A 15,311-nucleotide genomic window follows, 5' to 3' on the forward strand; every position below is an offset into this window, starting at 1 on the left:
ATTACAGCTTTACAAAATCAGACTGAGTATTACACTTCATTTCATTATTCCCTATTAAACTTGATTTTTGTCCTTGAATTTTATGAAAGATGGAAGTCAAAATGACTTAAGCTACTAAATGAAAACCTAAATATAAGTAACAAACTACTACACTATTCAAAGTATTTGAAAAATATCAACAGTATGCAATAATTTCTAAAGAGGCATGTATTATTTATTCTTTGAGCTAAATTCATGACCTAAATCATGATCGGTGCATGCAAGATCTTAAAGAAGGATAAAATGATATGTGGTTGGCTGTGCGTAGATTTAAAATATTAGATTTTATTTTAGCTACAAATGAAACCTACCTCACTTAAATTCTAAAATTCTTTAGGATCACAGAAAAATTTAGGTGGAAGGAACCTCTGAAAGTCATCTGATCCAAGTCCAATCTCAAAGCAAAGCCAAGTCCAAAGTTAGATCAGGTTGCTCAGAACCTTGTCCAGTAATGTACTCAGTATCTTCAAGGACTGAAATCTCACAACGACTGTGGAAAGCCTACTATAATGTTTGACCACCCTCACTGTGAAAAAATAAGGGTGAAATACTTTCATATATCTAATGTACTCAGTATCTTCAAGGACTGAAATCTCACGACTATGGAAAGCCTACTATAATGTTTGACCACCCTCACTGTGAAAAAATAAGGGTGAAATACTTTCTTATATCTAACTGGAATTTCCCTTGTAACAACTTGTTACTTTTGAGGAGATAGTGTTTGACCTCATTGTCTCTATAACCTTTCATGAAGTAGTTGAAGACAGTGGTAAACCCCCATTGTAGACTTCTGTTTTAATGCTGAAAAAATCTAGCCTCTCCTCAGAGCTTCTTCTGGCATGACATGCACACCAATCCTCAAAGCATATTGGTGGCCCTCCACTTGATTATCTCTTTTGTCAATGTCTTCCTTAGCACTGGTCAACCAAAAACTGGACAACATACTCCTGATACAGTCTCATGATCAAAAAACGGAAGGGGAAAAAAAAATCTCCTCCATCAACATGCAGACTACACTTACTAATACAGCCTAGTATGCAGTCAGCCTTCATCATCACAGGGACACCCGATTCACATTCAACTTGCAGAACTCAAAAGTACTTTTCTGCATAGATGCTGTCAGGCTCAATTTCCCCATTCCTGGCGTTATTCCATCCCAGGTATAGAACTTTGCATTTACCTTTGTTCAGCCTCACAAGAATTCTGTCAGCCCATCAAAGCTCCTCTGACAGGCAGTCAAACTCCCCAATCTATTGCTAAGGGCTCATTCCAAAAAATGGTTAAGGCTGCATTCTGTCTTGTCATCCAGGATGAGAATAGGGATTTTTTCTTTTTCTTTTTGAAGTCACATAACTCTATAGACTTTTAATTTATTCTGTTTTCAAACATACTTGTTTTTACAAGTCTTTAATTCTTTCTTCTTCATTTCTTTGAGGTTTTCTTGTACATTTGTTTAGTTTGCAACTTCTTCATAGAGTCTTTATTCCAACACTAAAAGGACTAAACTATTCTTGAGATTTTTAGTTGATAGATGATGGCCTACACCCAAGACATCTAACTGGCTTGCCAGGTGAGGAAATAACTGAGTAATGTCAAGGGAAACCTCTGGTTACCCATAACGGTTACTTAATTTGCTTCTGTACAGACTCTTCAAATAGTAGTAGATAGGAAGACTCTCCCTTTATCAATCAGAGGAAACGACTCGGCTAAAGGAGATACAGAGACAACAGAGGGGTTGAACTGTGTGTCAGAAGTAGGGAAGAAGTGAGGAACCGGTAGATTGTGGCACTGAGGCAAAAGCAAGAAAGGAACGAGAAAGCAGGAAAGTTGCTGGACTCACTGTTGTGGTAAGGGACGTGGTCATTTGTGCTGTGTGTTCCTTAGCACTGGTGTAGGAGTAAATTAGGGAAGACAAATGGAAGATTAGACTAACAGTTGAAAAAGAGTTATGAGGTGAATCCAAGGGAAAAAGTAATTCTGTGAGAGAAGGCTGATGCAGCAGAAAAAACATCTAATACTGAAGTTTGTGTTCTTGACCATGTCAGCCCATGGGTAAGAGGAGAGAAGAGGTTATAGTCTGGGGGAACAGAATAAAGGAACCAAGGAATACATTCCAATCCCATTTTAAACATAAACATAAAAGGACTATAACCTCCCATCTTACAGTTTCGTTTGAAAAAACCAAAAAAATTCTATTTGAAGAGTCATATACTTTTATGACCTCCTATTAATTGATATCAATTAATTGTGTAATCAAATAATTTGGTATATATTAACAGCTATGTACGGCTGACAGGCAACTCCTGCTGCCTCACTCTCACGGAGGATAATGAAACAAAGTATTTATCTGTATTTTCAGTGAGATCGCTGTATTTATAGTAAGTCATGGTTGCTAAGAGATTTCATGTACTTTCCTAAATATTGAAAGACATTGGTAGTTCTGTTAAATAACAAAGGCAACATCAAAAGAACTTGTAGAGGTTTAAAATACCATGTTGTTTCTAACATGCACTTGAGTAAGGCCTGAGAGATTTATCTGTATGTCAAACACCCAAAAGAGCTTCAAAAGTGTTCTCAACAAAGAAAGAGGAGCAAAAATCAAAACAGAGGCAGATGGTATATGTAAAGTACGCACACTGTGCCGCCTATACATTTCCAATTATAAAGAATTTCCATGTTTTAATGATTAGTCCAGCTTTTTTTAAGAATGTCATTCTGGAAATGTGATAATTGCAATCAGTACTTCAAAAGATTTCATATATCCTTAAAATACACACATATTCATCTGAAGAAAACACTGAGAAAAAGATAATCTTGATTCACCCTGATACAGACAATTACTGCAAACTCTTTGCCCATACCCCATAAAGAGTTTGAACAGGCTTTTTCAAGTTGATTTGTCCCATTAGTTAACACTAAAAACATTGTCTGCCTAACCTGAACAGATGCAGCTGCAAATAGATATTAAACCCAATATTTGAGCAATTTCGTTTGTGTTTCAAAGGACCATTCATTCGCAGGAACTAAACCTACTTTTCTTATTCAATGGCTTTAAAGCAATTATGGATGATATAAAAATGTTTGGTGTCATACCTACATTTTGGTTTCAGGCTAAGAGCCTACATATGTGGCAGGAGGGAATTTTTCTCTGTAGTAACGCAGCAAGGTATATCTAGAGCTGTCTTCTAATATTTTAAGAAATGTTATCAACTGTTGAAGCCAACAAAGTTACCTTTTGCAGAACCTAATAATAAATTTTTATAAATTTCTGAGTGTATACTTTCACTAGAGACAGATTTGAAAAGAAGAAATGAATGAAAACAAGTAAGGTCTCACCTTATGCATGTACAGAAAAAATTGTTCATGAAGACAGTTTAGTTTATAAAAATGTTTAGTGCTAGCAAAATTGCAGCTTCCTGTGTCCTCAGGTGTTTCACATACAATAAAAGGTCATAGTTACAGTATAGTAACTCACAATTCCATCATATGACGCCAAAAATACAGTATAATAAGTTATTTTAATTTCATTCACAATATAAGTCCCCACAGGCCAGCTTACTTCCAGACACAGCAATTCATAATAAGAGTACAATTAATGACGTCTGCACTTCTGTTTGATCAGAAGTTGAGGATGAAATGCCCACAAAATAGCCAGAACTCAAACCAACATTTTTGTTAAAACCTGGATTAAAAAGCACTTCTACATAGATGTGTTCCAGTATTAGACCTCAGATTTATTTTCCCACAATCCTTACTGATGCTGCTGGCCGCTAATTTACAAGTTTTGAATCATCTGCTTGTTTAATTGCACTACTGTTGCTTTTTGTATTTACTATGATCACATACTTATTAAAAATGTTACCTGTTTACACTATTTCAGAAGGGTCTTTCTGAACACAAGAATAGCAAGCACTCTGATTTACAGAAGATACGCCAAATGGTAATTATGTTAATATTGAACAGACTGCAGTGAGATAAGGACGATCATCATGGTTTGTGCGCTGAATGTAAGCAAGTATCTCAAAAAAAATTTGCAACTTACCGAGATATGATTATACCATTGACTTGAAGAAATTTAAAAAGCTCTTGTGCCTTTTCACGGTCCCGTGATTTCTCCTTGGCTGTCAAGGTGTCGTAAGGTACCAATAAAGGATGACTACCTCCACCTTTAGTAAGTTGAAAGAACTGTAAGTTTTTCTACTGTAAGATTTATTTTGCTTCAAGTACAAAAAGGAACTATTCAATTTTAATTATCTTACACTGTTGTCTTTCAGACTGTTTCTTCTCCCCCATTTTCTTTGTCTTTTTTTGTGTGATTCACAGGACCCTGGCTTACCTTTGCTTTCCAACTCAATTTTCTTCTTTTTGGCCCATATATTATGGTAGTTTTCTGCCATTACTTCAACCATTCCCTACATCACCATCCGAAAAAACAAGATGCAAAATTAAAAGGTGACAATCAAAAATTCTGTAATTCTACATAATTTGACACTCTTGAGTAAAGCCTACACTCTTGTGGTAAAGAAACATCACAGTTCAGTCTCATTTCTACATTCAGCTGTGCTTTGAAGTCAGCACAGGCCAAGGATATATATATATATCACATGCTGTTTACAGTCCCTTCCCTAGCTCCATGACAACTTTTTCTAGGAACTCACAAAGCACCAATGGGACAAAAGGTAGAAATCTCTTCCTTAAATGTGTAAACAGTATGGCATACACCTTTCTACACCAGCATATCACAACCACAGTCACAAATACAGCCACAAAACCTGATAAAATTCAACTCATTAATAATAAACCCTGAAATCCATTAATTCTTTTCAGCAGAACATATGCAAAACAGAAATACAAACCTGAAGCTCCCTAGAAAGCACCACATTAGAGAGATCAAGCGGCGCTGGGATATACCCATTTCCCTGCAGGAAAAAAGAGAATTATTTTCAGATAAAAGTATTTCAGATAAAAGAATAAAATACTCAACTACAACATCTCTGTTGTTGATCTGATTAGAGTAACACCATTCACATTTTTAAACTTTCTTGTAGAAACAGTGTTCATCTTTTGTTTTGCAATGTGCTGAAGACACACAGGATGATTAACAGAATACATCTGCTGATGTGGAAATAAGAAGGTTGCTGCAGCTACTTAGATCTCTCTATTTGCAACAGACGGCAAGCTGCGAAGACTATGCTTTTCAGCCTAAGAGAGGAGACCAACTGTGAGGCATACAAGATGTGCCTTCAAAACATGACAGAACAGTGTGGCAACAGCCTGAATGAATCATATACTAAAGACAAGACATCACAACAAAAAGTTAAAATAGGTTAGTGTCTCATGGAATTTAAAGACTAAGAAAAAGAAGGAGTGTGATATATGTATACAGTCTTTAAATGTTTAAAGTCTGAAAGCTCTAGTGCAACAAACCTATTAGGCACATGTTAAATGCGAACGATCACATATAAACGCACAATTTCAATCATGTACTGAAGTTAAACATCTACTGAAATCCTCTACTCAGTCATGTCTTTACCATTCAACTTCTTGGGCAAAAAGGTCCACCTGCAGAACAGGTTCAACTGGCTGAAAGCAGAGCTGCCAGAGACAGAAGGACTCCCTGTAAGGGAGTGAAGTTTCCTGAAGGGTTAAGAAATGCTGAAGTATTGTCTTGTAAACCGAGTGCTCAGGGGCCACTTTTGGTAAGCAAAACTGGTGCTGGGGAATGAACCCAACTCAGGCTTAAGGTGTCTGATGCTGAAGCTCACAGGATCAGTGCTCGTGCAACTGTATATAAGGAAACAGCCTTTGACACATCTTTGCGCACTCCTTGAGGAACTGCTTATGGTGGTAGGACTCTGCCTAATGCATTGATCATTAAACCTCATTACATTTAAGCACAAATGTTTGTTTAATTCACCTCAAGTGGTACAATAAAAGTTCTGCAACACTTGTCATAGTTTTGCCCCTTCCAAGACACAGACATAGAATCACAGAATCATTGAATTGTCTAGGTTGGAAGGGACCTTTAAGATCATCGAGTCCAACTATCAACCTAACTCTGCGAAGTCCACGACTAAACCATGCCCCTCAACACCACATCTACACATCTTTTAATTACCTCCAGGGATGGTGGCTCCACCACTTCCCTGGGCAGTCTGTTCCAATGCTTGATAACCCTTGCTGTGAAGAACTTTTTCTTAAAATCCAATCTAAACCTCCCCTGGCACAACTTGAGACCATTTCCTCTTGTCCTATCACTTATTACTAGCAAGAAGAGGTCGACCCCCACCTCTCTATAACCTCCTTTCAGGTAGCTGTAAGAGCACGATACGGTCTCCCCTCATATTGAGCAGCAGTCTCAACATGCTATTACAAAAAACTACAAATTAAAACAATAGTCTATATCACGTGAAAATGCTAGATACTATATAATTACCTGCCAATTTTGCCTAAAGATTTAACAAAAAGTATTAGATGTGCAACCTTATTTGTCAGTCCCAATTACAATCTTGACAAAAGCCCATTTCAGGCTCTTCTGTTTGACCAAAAAAGAAAATTAGTGTATTTACTTCTTATAAAATAAAAGACTTTAAATACTCTGCCATGTGTTCTTTGAATGACTATATGAAAACTCCCTTCAGGTCTTCTGAGAATATGAATCGATATGATCTCTGACAGCCTTACTGTCTTAAAAGTTCTTTTTGCAATCCCTTCTTTAGTGTTACTGCACAGTTTTTATGACAGTGACATGACTTTCAATCTCAGAACTCCAATATGAAAAGTTTCTTTTCACTAAAAAGAATACAAAATTAACATAATATGGTATAATTTCTTAGTAAATTAACAAACAAGCCTTTTGCTTTCTAAAACAATTTTCTAAGCAATTCCACCTTACCTGGCTAGACTGAGATATGCTGCGGAGCTTTTCATTTTCACGCTGATGTATTACTGCTTCTCCTCCTTCCTTGGTCCTTTCTAGGCTCCATCCCATGGCCAACATGGTTTTCAGTGATTCTCTGGCAGGCCAACGATAAATTTCCTTTTCCTTTGAAGAAAATAATGTAAAATCTCTCTGTATTTAGTAAGTTGCAAGAACTCAGTAAAAATATTCTGTCCTTCTTTATGAATTGTCACATGCCACAGAAGTAAGCGAAATTTATACATTATATCTGAAGACAAGATGTCATTCTTTTTACATGAGAAAGAAGCTTTAAAACATAATTTTTTTGGTTTTGTTCCTAGTGGTATTTATTGATGGGGTACGTGTTACAAACTAACAGCACTCAGGTGAGCTCTGGAGCAATAATGTAGTTTGCATCGGAAAATTTATTCATTTACTCCTCCAGCCCAAAACAATAAAAAATTGATGGCACTACAAGTGCTATGAAATTAGTTAGGCAAGTATGTACATTTGAACGCATCAGCACACAAGGCCTTTTTTCAGTCTTTCTATATTTATATCCAGTCATGGATACAGAATATTACTGATCGATACACCTCTTCAGATGAATACAGCCATCGATAAAAGCCCATATTCCAACACTCCTTTGAAAAGTAAAGGTGTTACAGAAAATCTGAAAAGTTGTGGCAAAGAAAATCCTGAGTATGTCATATCAACACTTTTCAAATCAACCTAATAAAAGTATTTCAGTTCATATCATAAATAAGAATTTCTATGACAATTACTTAACCTGAGACAATTCAGAAACTCTCTTTGAACTGCTTTAATAACAACTCAACCAACAATTCTTCAGCTCCTCTCCAAAGATTTCAAAGCAATTTACAAACCTTGGGAAATTAAACCTTTTGAATCCCTCTTAATTTTTGTCATCTGCAATTTCTGAACAGGAAAAGTGTGGTAAAGGGGGACAAACGTAATTGACTTATCTGAGTCACCGAATGAATCATTGCAAAAATATGTAACAGAATTCAAATTCAGTTCACTGTTCTGACAACTAGAAGACATTCATTCCTAGTCAAGAAATTAAAATTAAAACTGCATTGAAAATAGTTTAAATGTTTTCCCCCATTTTCAACTGAAGCATCTCCTACACATTCTTTAAAATTTTCTACTATCTTTCTTGAAGACAAAATTGCGTTCAGATACGTTAAAGTACACTTTCATCTAAAACCCAGGAGTTGCTGCCAGTCATTCCTCATCGACGAAGGCCTGAAAATCCTGTGCTATTGATACCTGGAATACACACAAGGCCCAGGCCTATGAAGATTGCCTAACAGAAGCAAATTATACAAGACTTTTGTGTAAGATAACTAAACAACCACTTCAGCGTATAGATGTTGCTACTCTAAGAATTCTAGCTTGTCTCTCTTCCTTTTATAGCATATACTTGAAATGGATTATAAAAATTACACAAATCAATCTACTTTGTATTAACACAGCTGAAATTTCCTCTATTACCTTTTCAGTTAAAGTCTTGAAAGGTCTTATTAATGGGTGAGTCTTCGTATTTTCATCCAGTGAAACACCGTATTTCCATCCACTATTAGTCTGAAAAAAAATAAATATACTGAAATAAGACGAGAACAACATAGATGAGTAACGGCAAATTGGTGAGTTTAGTTTGTCATATTGAACTGATCACCTACTCCAATAGCTACTCAGTGCCACAGAAATTTCTGTTAAAAAAGCATCTGTGGATACACTGGAATAAAACATGGCCCAGACAGATGAGATGCCATCTATGAGTAGTAGGTCTTATGCAACCAGTTCTGAGCCTAATATCCAGTGGCCCCTTTCAAAAAGACTCATGCATTAAGAGAGTACCGGCTAAGGTAAAAAAAGTGTCTGTATTCTCTGGGAGGCTAAAGTCAGCAAGACAGAGAAGAAAATGTAACTTTCTTCAGGCACTAAAGAATATAACTTTAATGAACCTTTTACCTCAAACAATATTAACTGAAATTTATGGCTTGAGATTAATGTACGTATATTTACATAGCTATATATATGTACACCTTTCTCTAAAATTTGCATACATAGCCCCATACAACAGAATTGTTATTTCTACATAACTGTTCTATAAAATCACTATTAATTTTTATTAATTGTTATAATAAATTACTTAACGCCACCTCTATATTTTTCCTTGAATGAAAGAGGTTTAAAATTCATACTTGGGTTGCATGAGTTATTCATATCCAAACACTTCCAACATAATTATCAAAAACTGCAACAACTCCATCAAACTCCATTTTGCTCAAAAAGTTTTATTTATTAACATTAAAATCTATTTGCAAAGTGTAACACTAAAAAGGCCTTTATTAAATGTTTCACCGTACCACTAAAAAGAGATAAAAAAATATTTAGTATATATTGTCTTCTCTTATAGCTATTTTGAAGCAGTGAAACAGAAACACAACACAGTGACAGAGCACTTGAAAAATTATAGAGGAAATAAATACATAATAGCCTTCTTAAAGCTAAAAAGAAATAAAAGCTATAACTACATTTTTTTAAATAAAGAAAAAAAGGACATTAAACTTCCCAGGCACTCTCTTAGATCACAGAGCTGCCGCAGTAAAATTGAAATAAAAAATAAAAATAAAATCGAAATAAAATTGAAATAAAAATAAAAAGTAAAATCCCTGACTCCCACTCAAAAAACATCATTACCAGGCAAAATTAAGCTAAGATCATAGACAAAACACAAACCAAACCAAGTTCCCCTTTTTCAGTCCCCTCAAATCTTTGTCCTAATAAATTCTGGCCACTTTGAAAAAGTGACCAATTTCAATGCATTTTCTTGAGCAAAAGGTTTCTTCCACATATCCCTAAAGAAATAAGCAGACATTAACGCACTCCAAACAAGGGCCTATCAGTTAAACTGTCCAGTTTTTCTTTCTATATTAGACCCAGGTATTATTTACTAGTCCTTTTCTGACCGCTGCCAGTCTTAAAATAATTCTTACCTTATCAAAGGCCCATTTATCATGGGAATGTTCAGCATACTTGCTGACAATATACTCCAACTTTTCAGGAAGTACAAGGCTGTAAACAAAGGGGAGTATGGTCATTCAAGCATAAGTTACTGCTGTCTGATTTATGAAAAAAATGTCTGTATAATATAGCATTAATCAAAGTGCTTCATGTCCAGATGAAGGCAAGACATTTGGCTTTGCAATTCCATTTTCTTTAGATGAAATGCCACAAAAAAAGCAGAGCTTTTTGGCGTTTACAGGGAATCTTCAAAGACATAATAGTTGCACTTATTAGCAACTGAAATCACAAGAAAAAAATCCCACCTGCTTCACTATAAACTACAGGCATTTTTCTTGGTAATTCTTAATACAGGGTAATATTAATATGGATATTTAACATGGCATAACGATGGAGGGGTAAAACTTCAATAGCAAGAATCGACTAGCGATCCCCAGTTCTTGAATATAAAAGTATTAGAAATCTGTATTTTAAAAGCACAAGATTACTAGAAAGGCCAAGGATGTATTAAATCACCCCACAGGATCTGCTTATTTTGCTGTAACAGGTTGCTACAGATGATTTCTCAAAACTAGAGTGAAGATTTTCTAAAAATTGGGCAATAGTCCAATTGAATCACTTACCAGATTTTGATGATCTTGTACCATTTGTCATAAGCACACTCTAAATAATGAAAGTATCAAATGTATTACAGGCGTATATACCCCAAGCATTTGAACTATTAAGTAATAGGATTTACTATGTACCCTGCAGATACACTGTGGAAATATTTACATTAATATACTACAGTGCAGAGAAGAATATGGTTTATATCTGGTAAACAGGAGATGTTGCAGTGAAGTATTTGACAGGAGGAAGCAAAAATCCCTGCACTACTTCTGAAAGGTACTGATGTCATTAAAAAGTTAGTCACCCACCAACTCTTCCTACAGAGGAGAAAAAAATATTAATAAGGAATAGTATAAAAATATTTAAGGAAAGGAAACCACTATGATTTATATGACTCACTTTGCTGTGCTGACAGGTTTGGGATCAAAATTCCCTTCTGGATCCACTGAAGTCTGCTTTTCCAAAGTTGACCTACTTCGTGTATCTAAATAATCAGGGGGCAAGGCACCAGCTATAGCACTTAGACAAGGCAAAGCCATTCGAAAGAGCTCTGGATCATACTTCTGCAGGAGAGATAGGAACTGGTTGGAAAATCCAATAGAGAAATATGCAAAATGTTAGTGAAAACCAAGCAGCCATACATACAAATATTAGAAGATGCAAACAAACTGTAAAGCACATTTAAAAATTAAGCAAAGAGCAAAATTATTGCTTCATGACATCTATTTTTCTTGCTATCACCTTGATACATTTTTAAGACTACTCAAATTGACATAAGAGTACATTGACATTTGTGTAAGTATATACAATACAAATATGACTCTTAAGCTTTCGTAGGGCCTTAGGCGTACGCAGGGTCAAAGGTTGTTTGCCAAGTTGTAGAAGTATGATCATCTACAAAATACTGTCTTCGTTTTTTACTAATTCTTATCTGAACTGCCGAATACATTGTCATTTCTGCCTCCTTTCCTCTAATCTATTTTAGTTTAAATCATGCTGGTTAAAGGAAATTGTGTTTTACTACAGCAAAGTCAGTTCATTATTTTTCAAAATTGTCCTGCTAAGAGGTGAACTAGCACATTTGCTCTTCTTAGTAGTCATTTTAGCTCTGGAGAGAATATAGAAATACTTGGTATATAAAAAGTACATTTGAAGAGTCTATCCTCAGTAACTTGCCATGAAACATATTCAAGGTCACTTGTTACATGCTAGATTAGAAAAAACATGTGGTAGAGGAAGTATGCAGCAGATCACTGTAGGTTGAGGTTCTCCTTCCAGGTCTCAAACAACATTCTTAGTATGCTTAGGGGAAAAAAAAATATAATCACTTCTCTATCTTTCAGATTCCCCTTCTGCAAAATGGGCATAACAATACAGCTTTAAAAGGCTTTAAGATCTGCTGATGAACACGGCAGTACAAGATTTTGATGCTATTATAATTAATTAATAAAGTTTAACTCAGATAGCACAGGCATCTTTCTGATGTTACGACACCAGCACCAATCAAGCATTTATAGGAAAAAAATTACAATGCAAATCATTTATCTTGTTTCATTATTAGAAATAGAAAGACTATATGCTTCTATAACTCTGAATGGCCACTTTCTGTCAAGAAAATGCTGAAGAGCAATTTTAAGGCCCGTTGAATATACTTGCTGATAAAATTACATGTTTATATCACAGCAAGCAGAATGCCTAAAATTTTGAGGCTTTAATTTCCTCTAGTTTTGTCGCAACATTCTTTACAAACAAAAGAATTGAGATCACGAGGTAAATTGCTTCCACTAAACAGCTAGAAGCCGTGAAAATACCAAACCTGTAAATAACTCATACAAAACAGGACAATAGAGAATACTGTAGCTCAGCAGATTTACACAACAATTTACACACAAATGAAAATGCTATTATAGAGGGCCACTAATATTGGCAGAAATATATCATATTTGTTTATCTGTAAAAAGCTAAGACACACTAATTGGAACCATTTCATTGTGTCAGGCCCTCCTGACACTCTTTGCACTTGTGACAGCAATAGGAGAGAGGTAAATGTCACTAAAATCAAATACAAATAAGGCTTTAAAAGCCATTTTAGAATAATGCAGAGACTGTGTTTGTTTCCATACTATAAATCAGAATGCCTAGGGAAGCAATCATCTAAATCTGTTGATTAGAACTGGAACATAAATTCAGTGAGATGTAATGCAAAACTTTGTTATTGACCCATGGTGAGAACCGATTTTTGAGCCCAATCAAGTACAAAAAGTATTTAATCAGCAAGGCATTTCTCCTATCAGAAGTGTAACTTTTTCTTACTCAGAGAAAAAATGAGTCAGTGAAAAAAATCCCAAGGTCACACTCTGGAACAGCAAAATGGAAAAATGTTTATTTCTAAGAACGTGGCACCATATTTCTTAAGCTGGGCAATAATGAGAAAACTAACAAAATACAAGTGTATGTTTGAAAACAGACAATGTAAATTTACTGTGCATACACCAACATTTTGACATACATTGCTTAAAATTAATTTTATGTCAGTAAAAAGCATTTTAAAAAGTTTAGTAGAGCTAAAATAGGAAAGGCGACAACACTGACTTGGTGAAGCAAGCAATCTACCTCATTACTAGGTGTAAGGCTATATGGGTATATTGAGACAAAGATTTGACATTTCATTAGTTTGGAGAGAATCTTTCAAGATTCAGCACACAATTTTTCATTAGAAAGTTACTTCATTAAAAGCATTCATTGCCTCGTCTCCCATATTAGGTGAAAATTGTTAAAATAGGAGCTTTCTGTACTTGGCACAGCAAATTATCATTGCAATGCTTTTAAAGTCATCCCATACTGTAATGTGAATTACAGTCATTACCTTATGAGACAAGGAATCAAATATTCCCCAGAAAAGTTTTTCAGTTAAATGTAATTCTTCTTCTGCCGCAATTCCATAGCTTCCCATTCCTGAAGGCAGACAATAATATTTCCAGCACTGCTCATAGTGATTTGTCAGAAGCTAGATTTTCAAGAAAATAAAATTGCACATAAAACATTGGTATTTAACAAAACAACATACTGGTTAGTGAAGTCTGAATTGCCAGTATCTGTTTAAACAGTTACATGAGTAGTATTATTATTTATTTCTGTCTTTTCATTTCTAATGGCTCATTTTTTCTTGATTTTCTTTTTGGGAGAGCAGTAGGGCCCATGCTGTGAACGTATAAAGCCTGTACTATCCCCAGCTGCTGCTGTGGGATTCTCAGTGATGAAAGTGAGTAGCAGAATTACCAAATTTCAGGATTGTCACCGTTTGAGTACAGTTTAGGTCACGGGATAAAAATAGAGACAACAGCATGGGTATAAAACAGGACATGATAGATTCTAGTAAAAAGTTTTTCTAATTTCAATTCATTTTACTTCTGTCATTTGTAGTTGATGGCCTCAGTATTATTCAAAACATTGCAAAGACACCTGCAGTACACCCTTTTAGCCATGCCTGCTCATCTCTGGAAAAACCTAAGAAAAAACTATTGTACAGACAGCCTGTAACATACCAGTTAAAGAGGTAGCATATGATAATTGGTGCACTTTCCACAAAATCTCAAATTTCTACTGATTTCTTCTTTAGAACTAAAAATTCCTAGCCATGGGAAATTCTAAAATTCCTTTTAGCATCAGACTAGAGTCTTGACATTTTAATTTTTCCTGCGGTTTTCTTTAGGAAGGGAAAGTAATAATAAAACCCCCAAAACAAACACTCCCTCTTCACCACATTTTTGTTCCAAAATTACTGGTGCTCCAGAATATGTCTGTGAATCTGGCAGCTCTCCTTTAGAGTATGACAGAATTTCAATTCTGCCATAAAAAGACCCGCAGACCTAAGATTAGGCACTTTTATTCCAACAGGAAGAGGAGGCAAACCTGACAGAAAAATCCTAAATAAAAGTTATATATCATCTCACAATTGTAATTCTCTATTTACAGAACAAGAAGATGGATAAGACTTCAGTGAGAGATTGCTCAAAAATAAAAGGTGAATTCTGTTCCCTGTATCCTATTCTCTTTAGACTTCACTCAAAATTCGTTCTTGGACTGTGCATCCCACCAACAGTTATCCTAGTTTATACACCAAAAGAAGAAATATCAAGGTAACACTAACATTTAATTTGATACCTTCAAACACTCTTTTGCTGAAGAAGCGAAAACGTTAACAGTTCACTGAACAAAATCACATAAGCAACTTACTTGGCATTAGGCAAGATTTTACAAAACCTTTAATTATTATATTCAATTCTAAAGACTTTATGAAACAGTATTATTTGCAATTCAGAAGTCATTTCACACTGCTGTCCTGTTCTGTTTTTAAAAACATGATGACAGGTTACTGTGAAGTAAGTTTTATGTTGAATGCATGTACAGGAAGTAAAGCATTTACCTTGAGAGGCATTTTACAGTATTCATTGAGTAGGGGCACATCAAAAACCAGCCTTCTCAACAGCTGTTGTAGCATAGAAGGTCGTAAGTGGCTGTAATTTAAAAAAACAGAAGTTCTTAGTAAAATTCACACAGGCCAGTGAAAATGATATAAAAATTGAAGTCAATTTGCGTATTGGAATTGAAATCGCTCATTAAAAGTATTTTGAAAAACCAAGGTGCTTAAGGCATGTCCCTATGTCTCATCTACATATAGAAGGATATAGCGCAGAAAGATGTGCTG

The 15,311-nt window shown here is 35.2% G+C and overlaps 1 protein-coding gene across 1 annotated transcript in view; it reads right to left on the reverse strand.

The window, feature by feature from the left end:
• Window positions 1–15,311, reverse strand: part of RYR3 (ryanodine receptor 3) — a gene marked incomplete at its 3' end in the record, with an annotated part of 183,209 nt that overhangs the window by 48,016 nt on the left and 119,882 nt on the right. Inside the window, exons 49-57 of the mRNA XM_009886997.1 lie at window positions 15,030–15,120; window positions 13,470–13,610; window positions 11,003–11,166; window positions 9,967–10,045; window positions 8,459–8,548; window positions 6,935–7,084; window positions 4,896–4,958; window positions 4,376–4,451; window positions 4,082–4,205 (exon numbers count right to left, since the gene is read on the reverse strand). Of these exons, the coding sequence (XP_009885299.1) occupies window positions 4,082–4,205; window positions 4,376–4,451; window positions 4,896–4,958; window positions 6,935–7,084; window positions 8,459–8,548; window positions 9,967–10,045; window positions 11,003–11,166; window positions 13,470–13,610; window positions 15,030–15,120 (978 nt within the window). The remainder of the gene's footprint in view (window positions 1–4,081; window positions 4,206–4,375; window positions 4,452–4,895; window positions 4,959–6,934; window positions 7,085–8,458; window positions 8,549–9,966; window positions 10,046–11,002; window positions 11,167–13,469; window positions 13,611–15,029; window positions 15,121–15,311) is intronic.

This window comes from Charadrius vociferus, unplaced genomic scaffold, assembly GCF_000708025.1.
Source record: "Charadrius vociferus isolate BGI_N301 unplaced genomic scaffold, ASM70802v2 scaffold14, whole genome shotgun sequence".
Lineage (NCBI taxonomy): Eukaryota > Metazoa > Chordata > Aves > Charadriiformes > Charadriidae > Charadrius > Charadrius vociferus.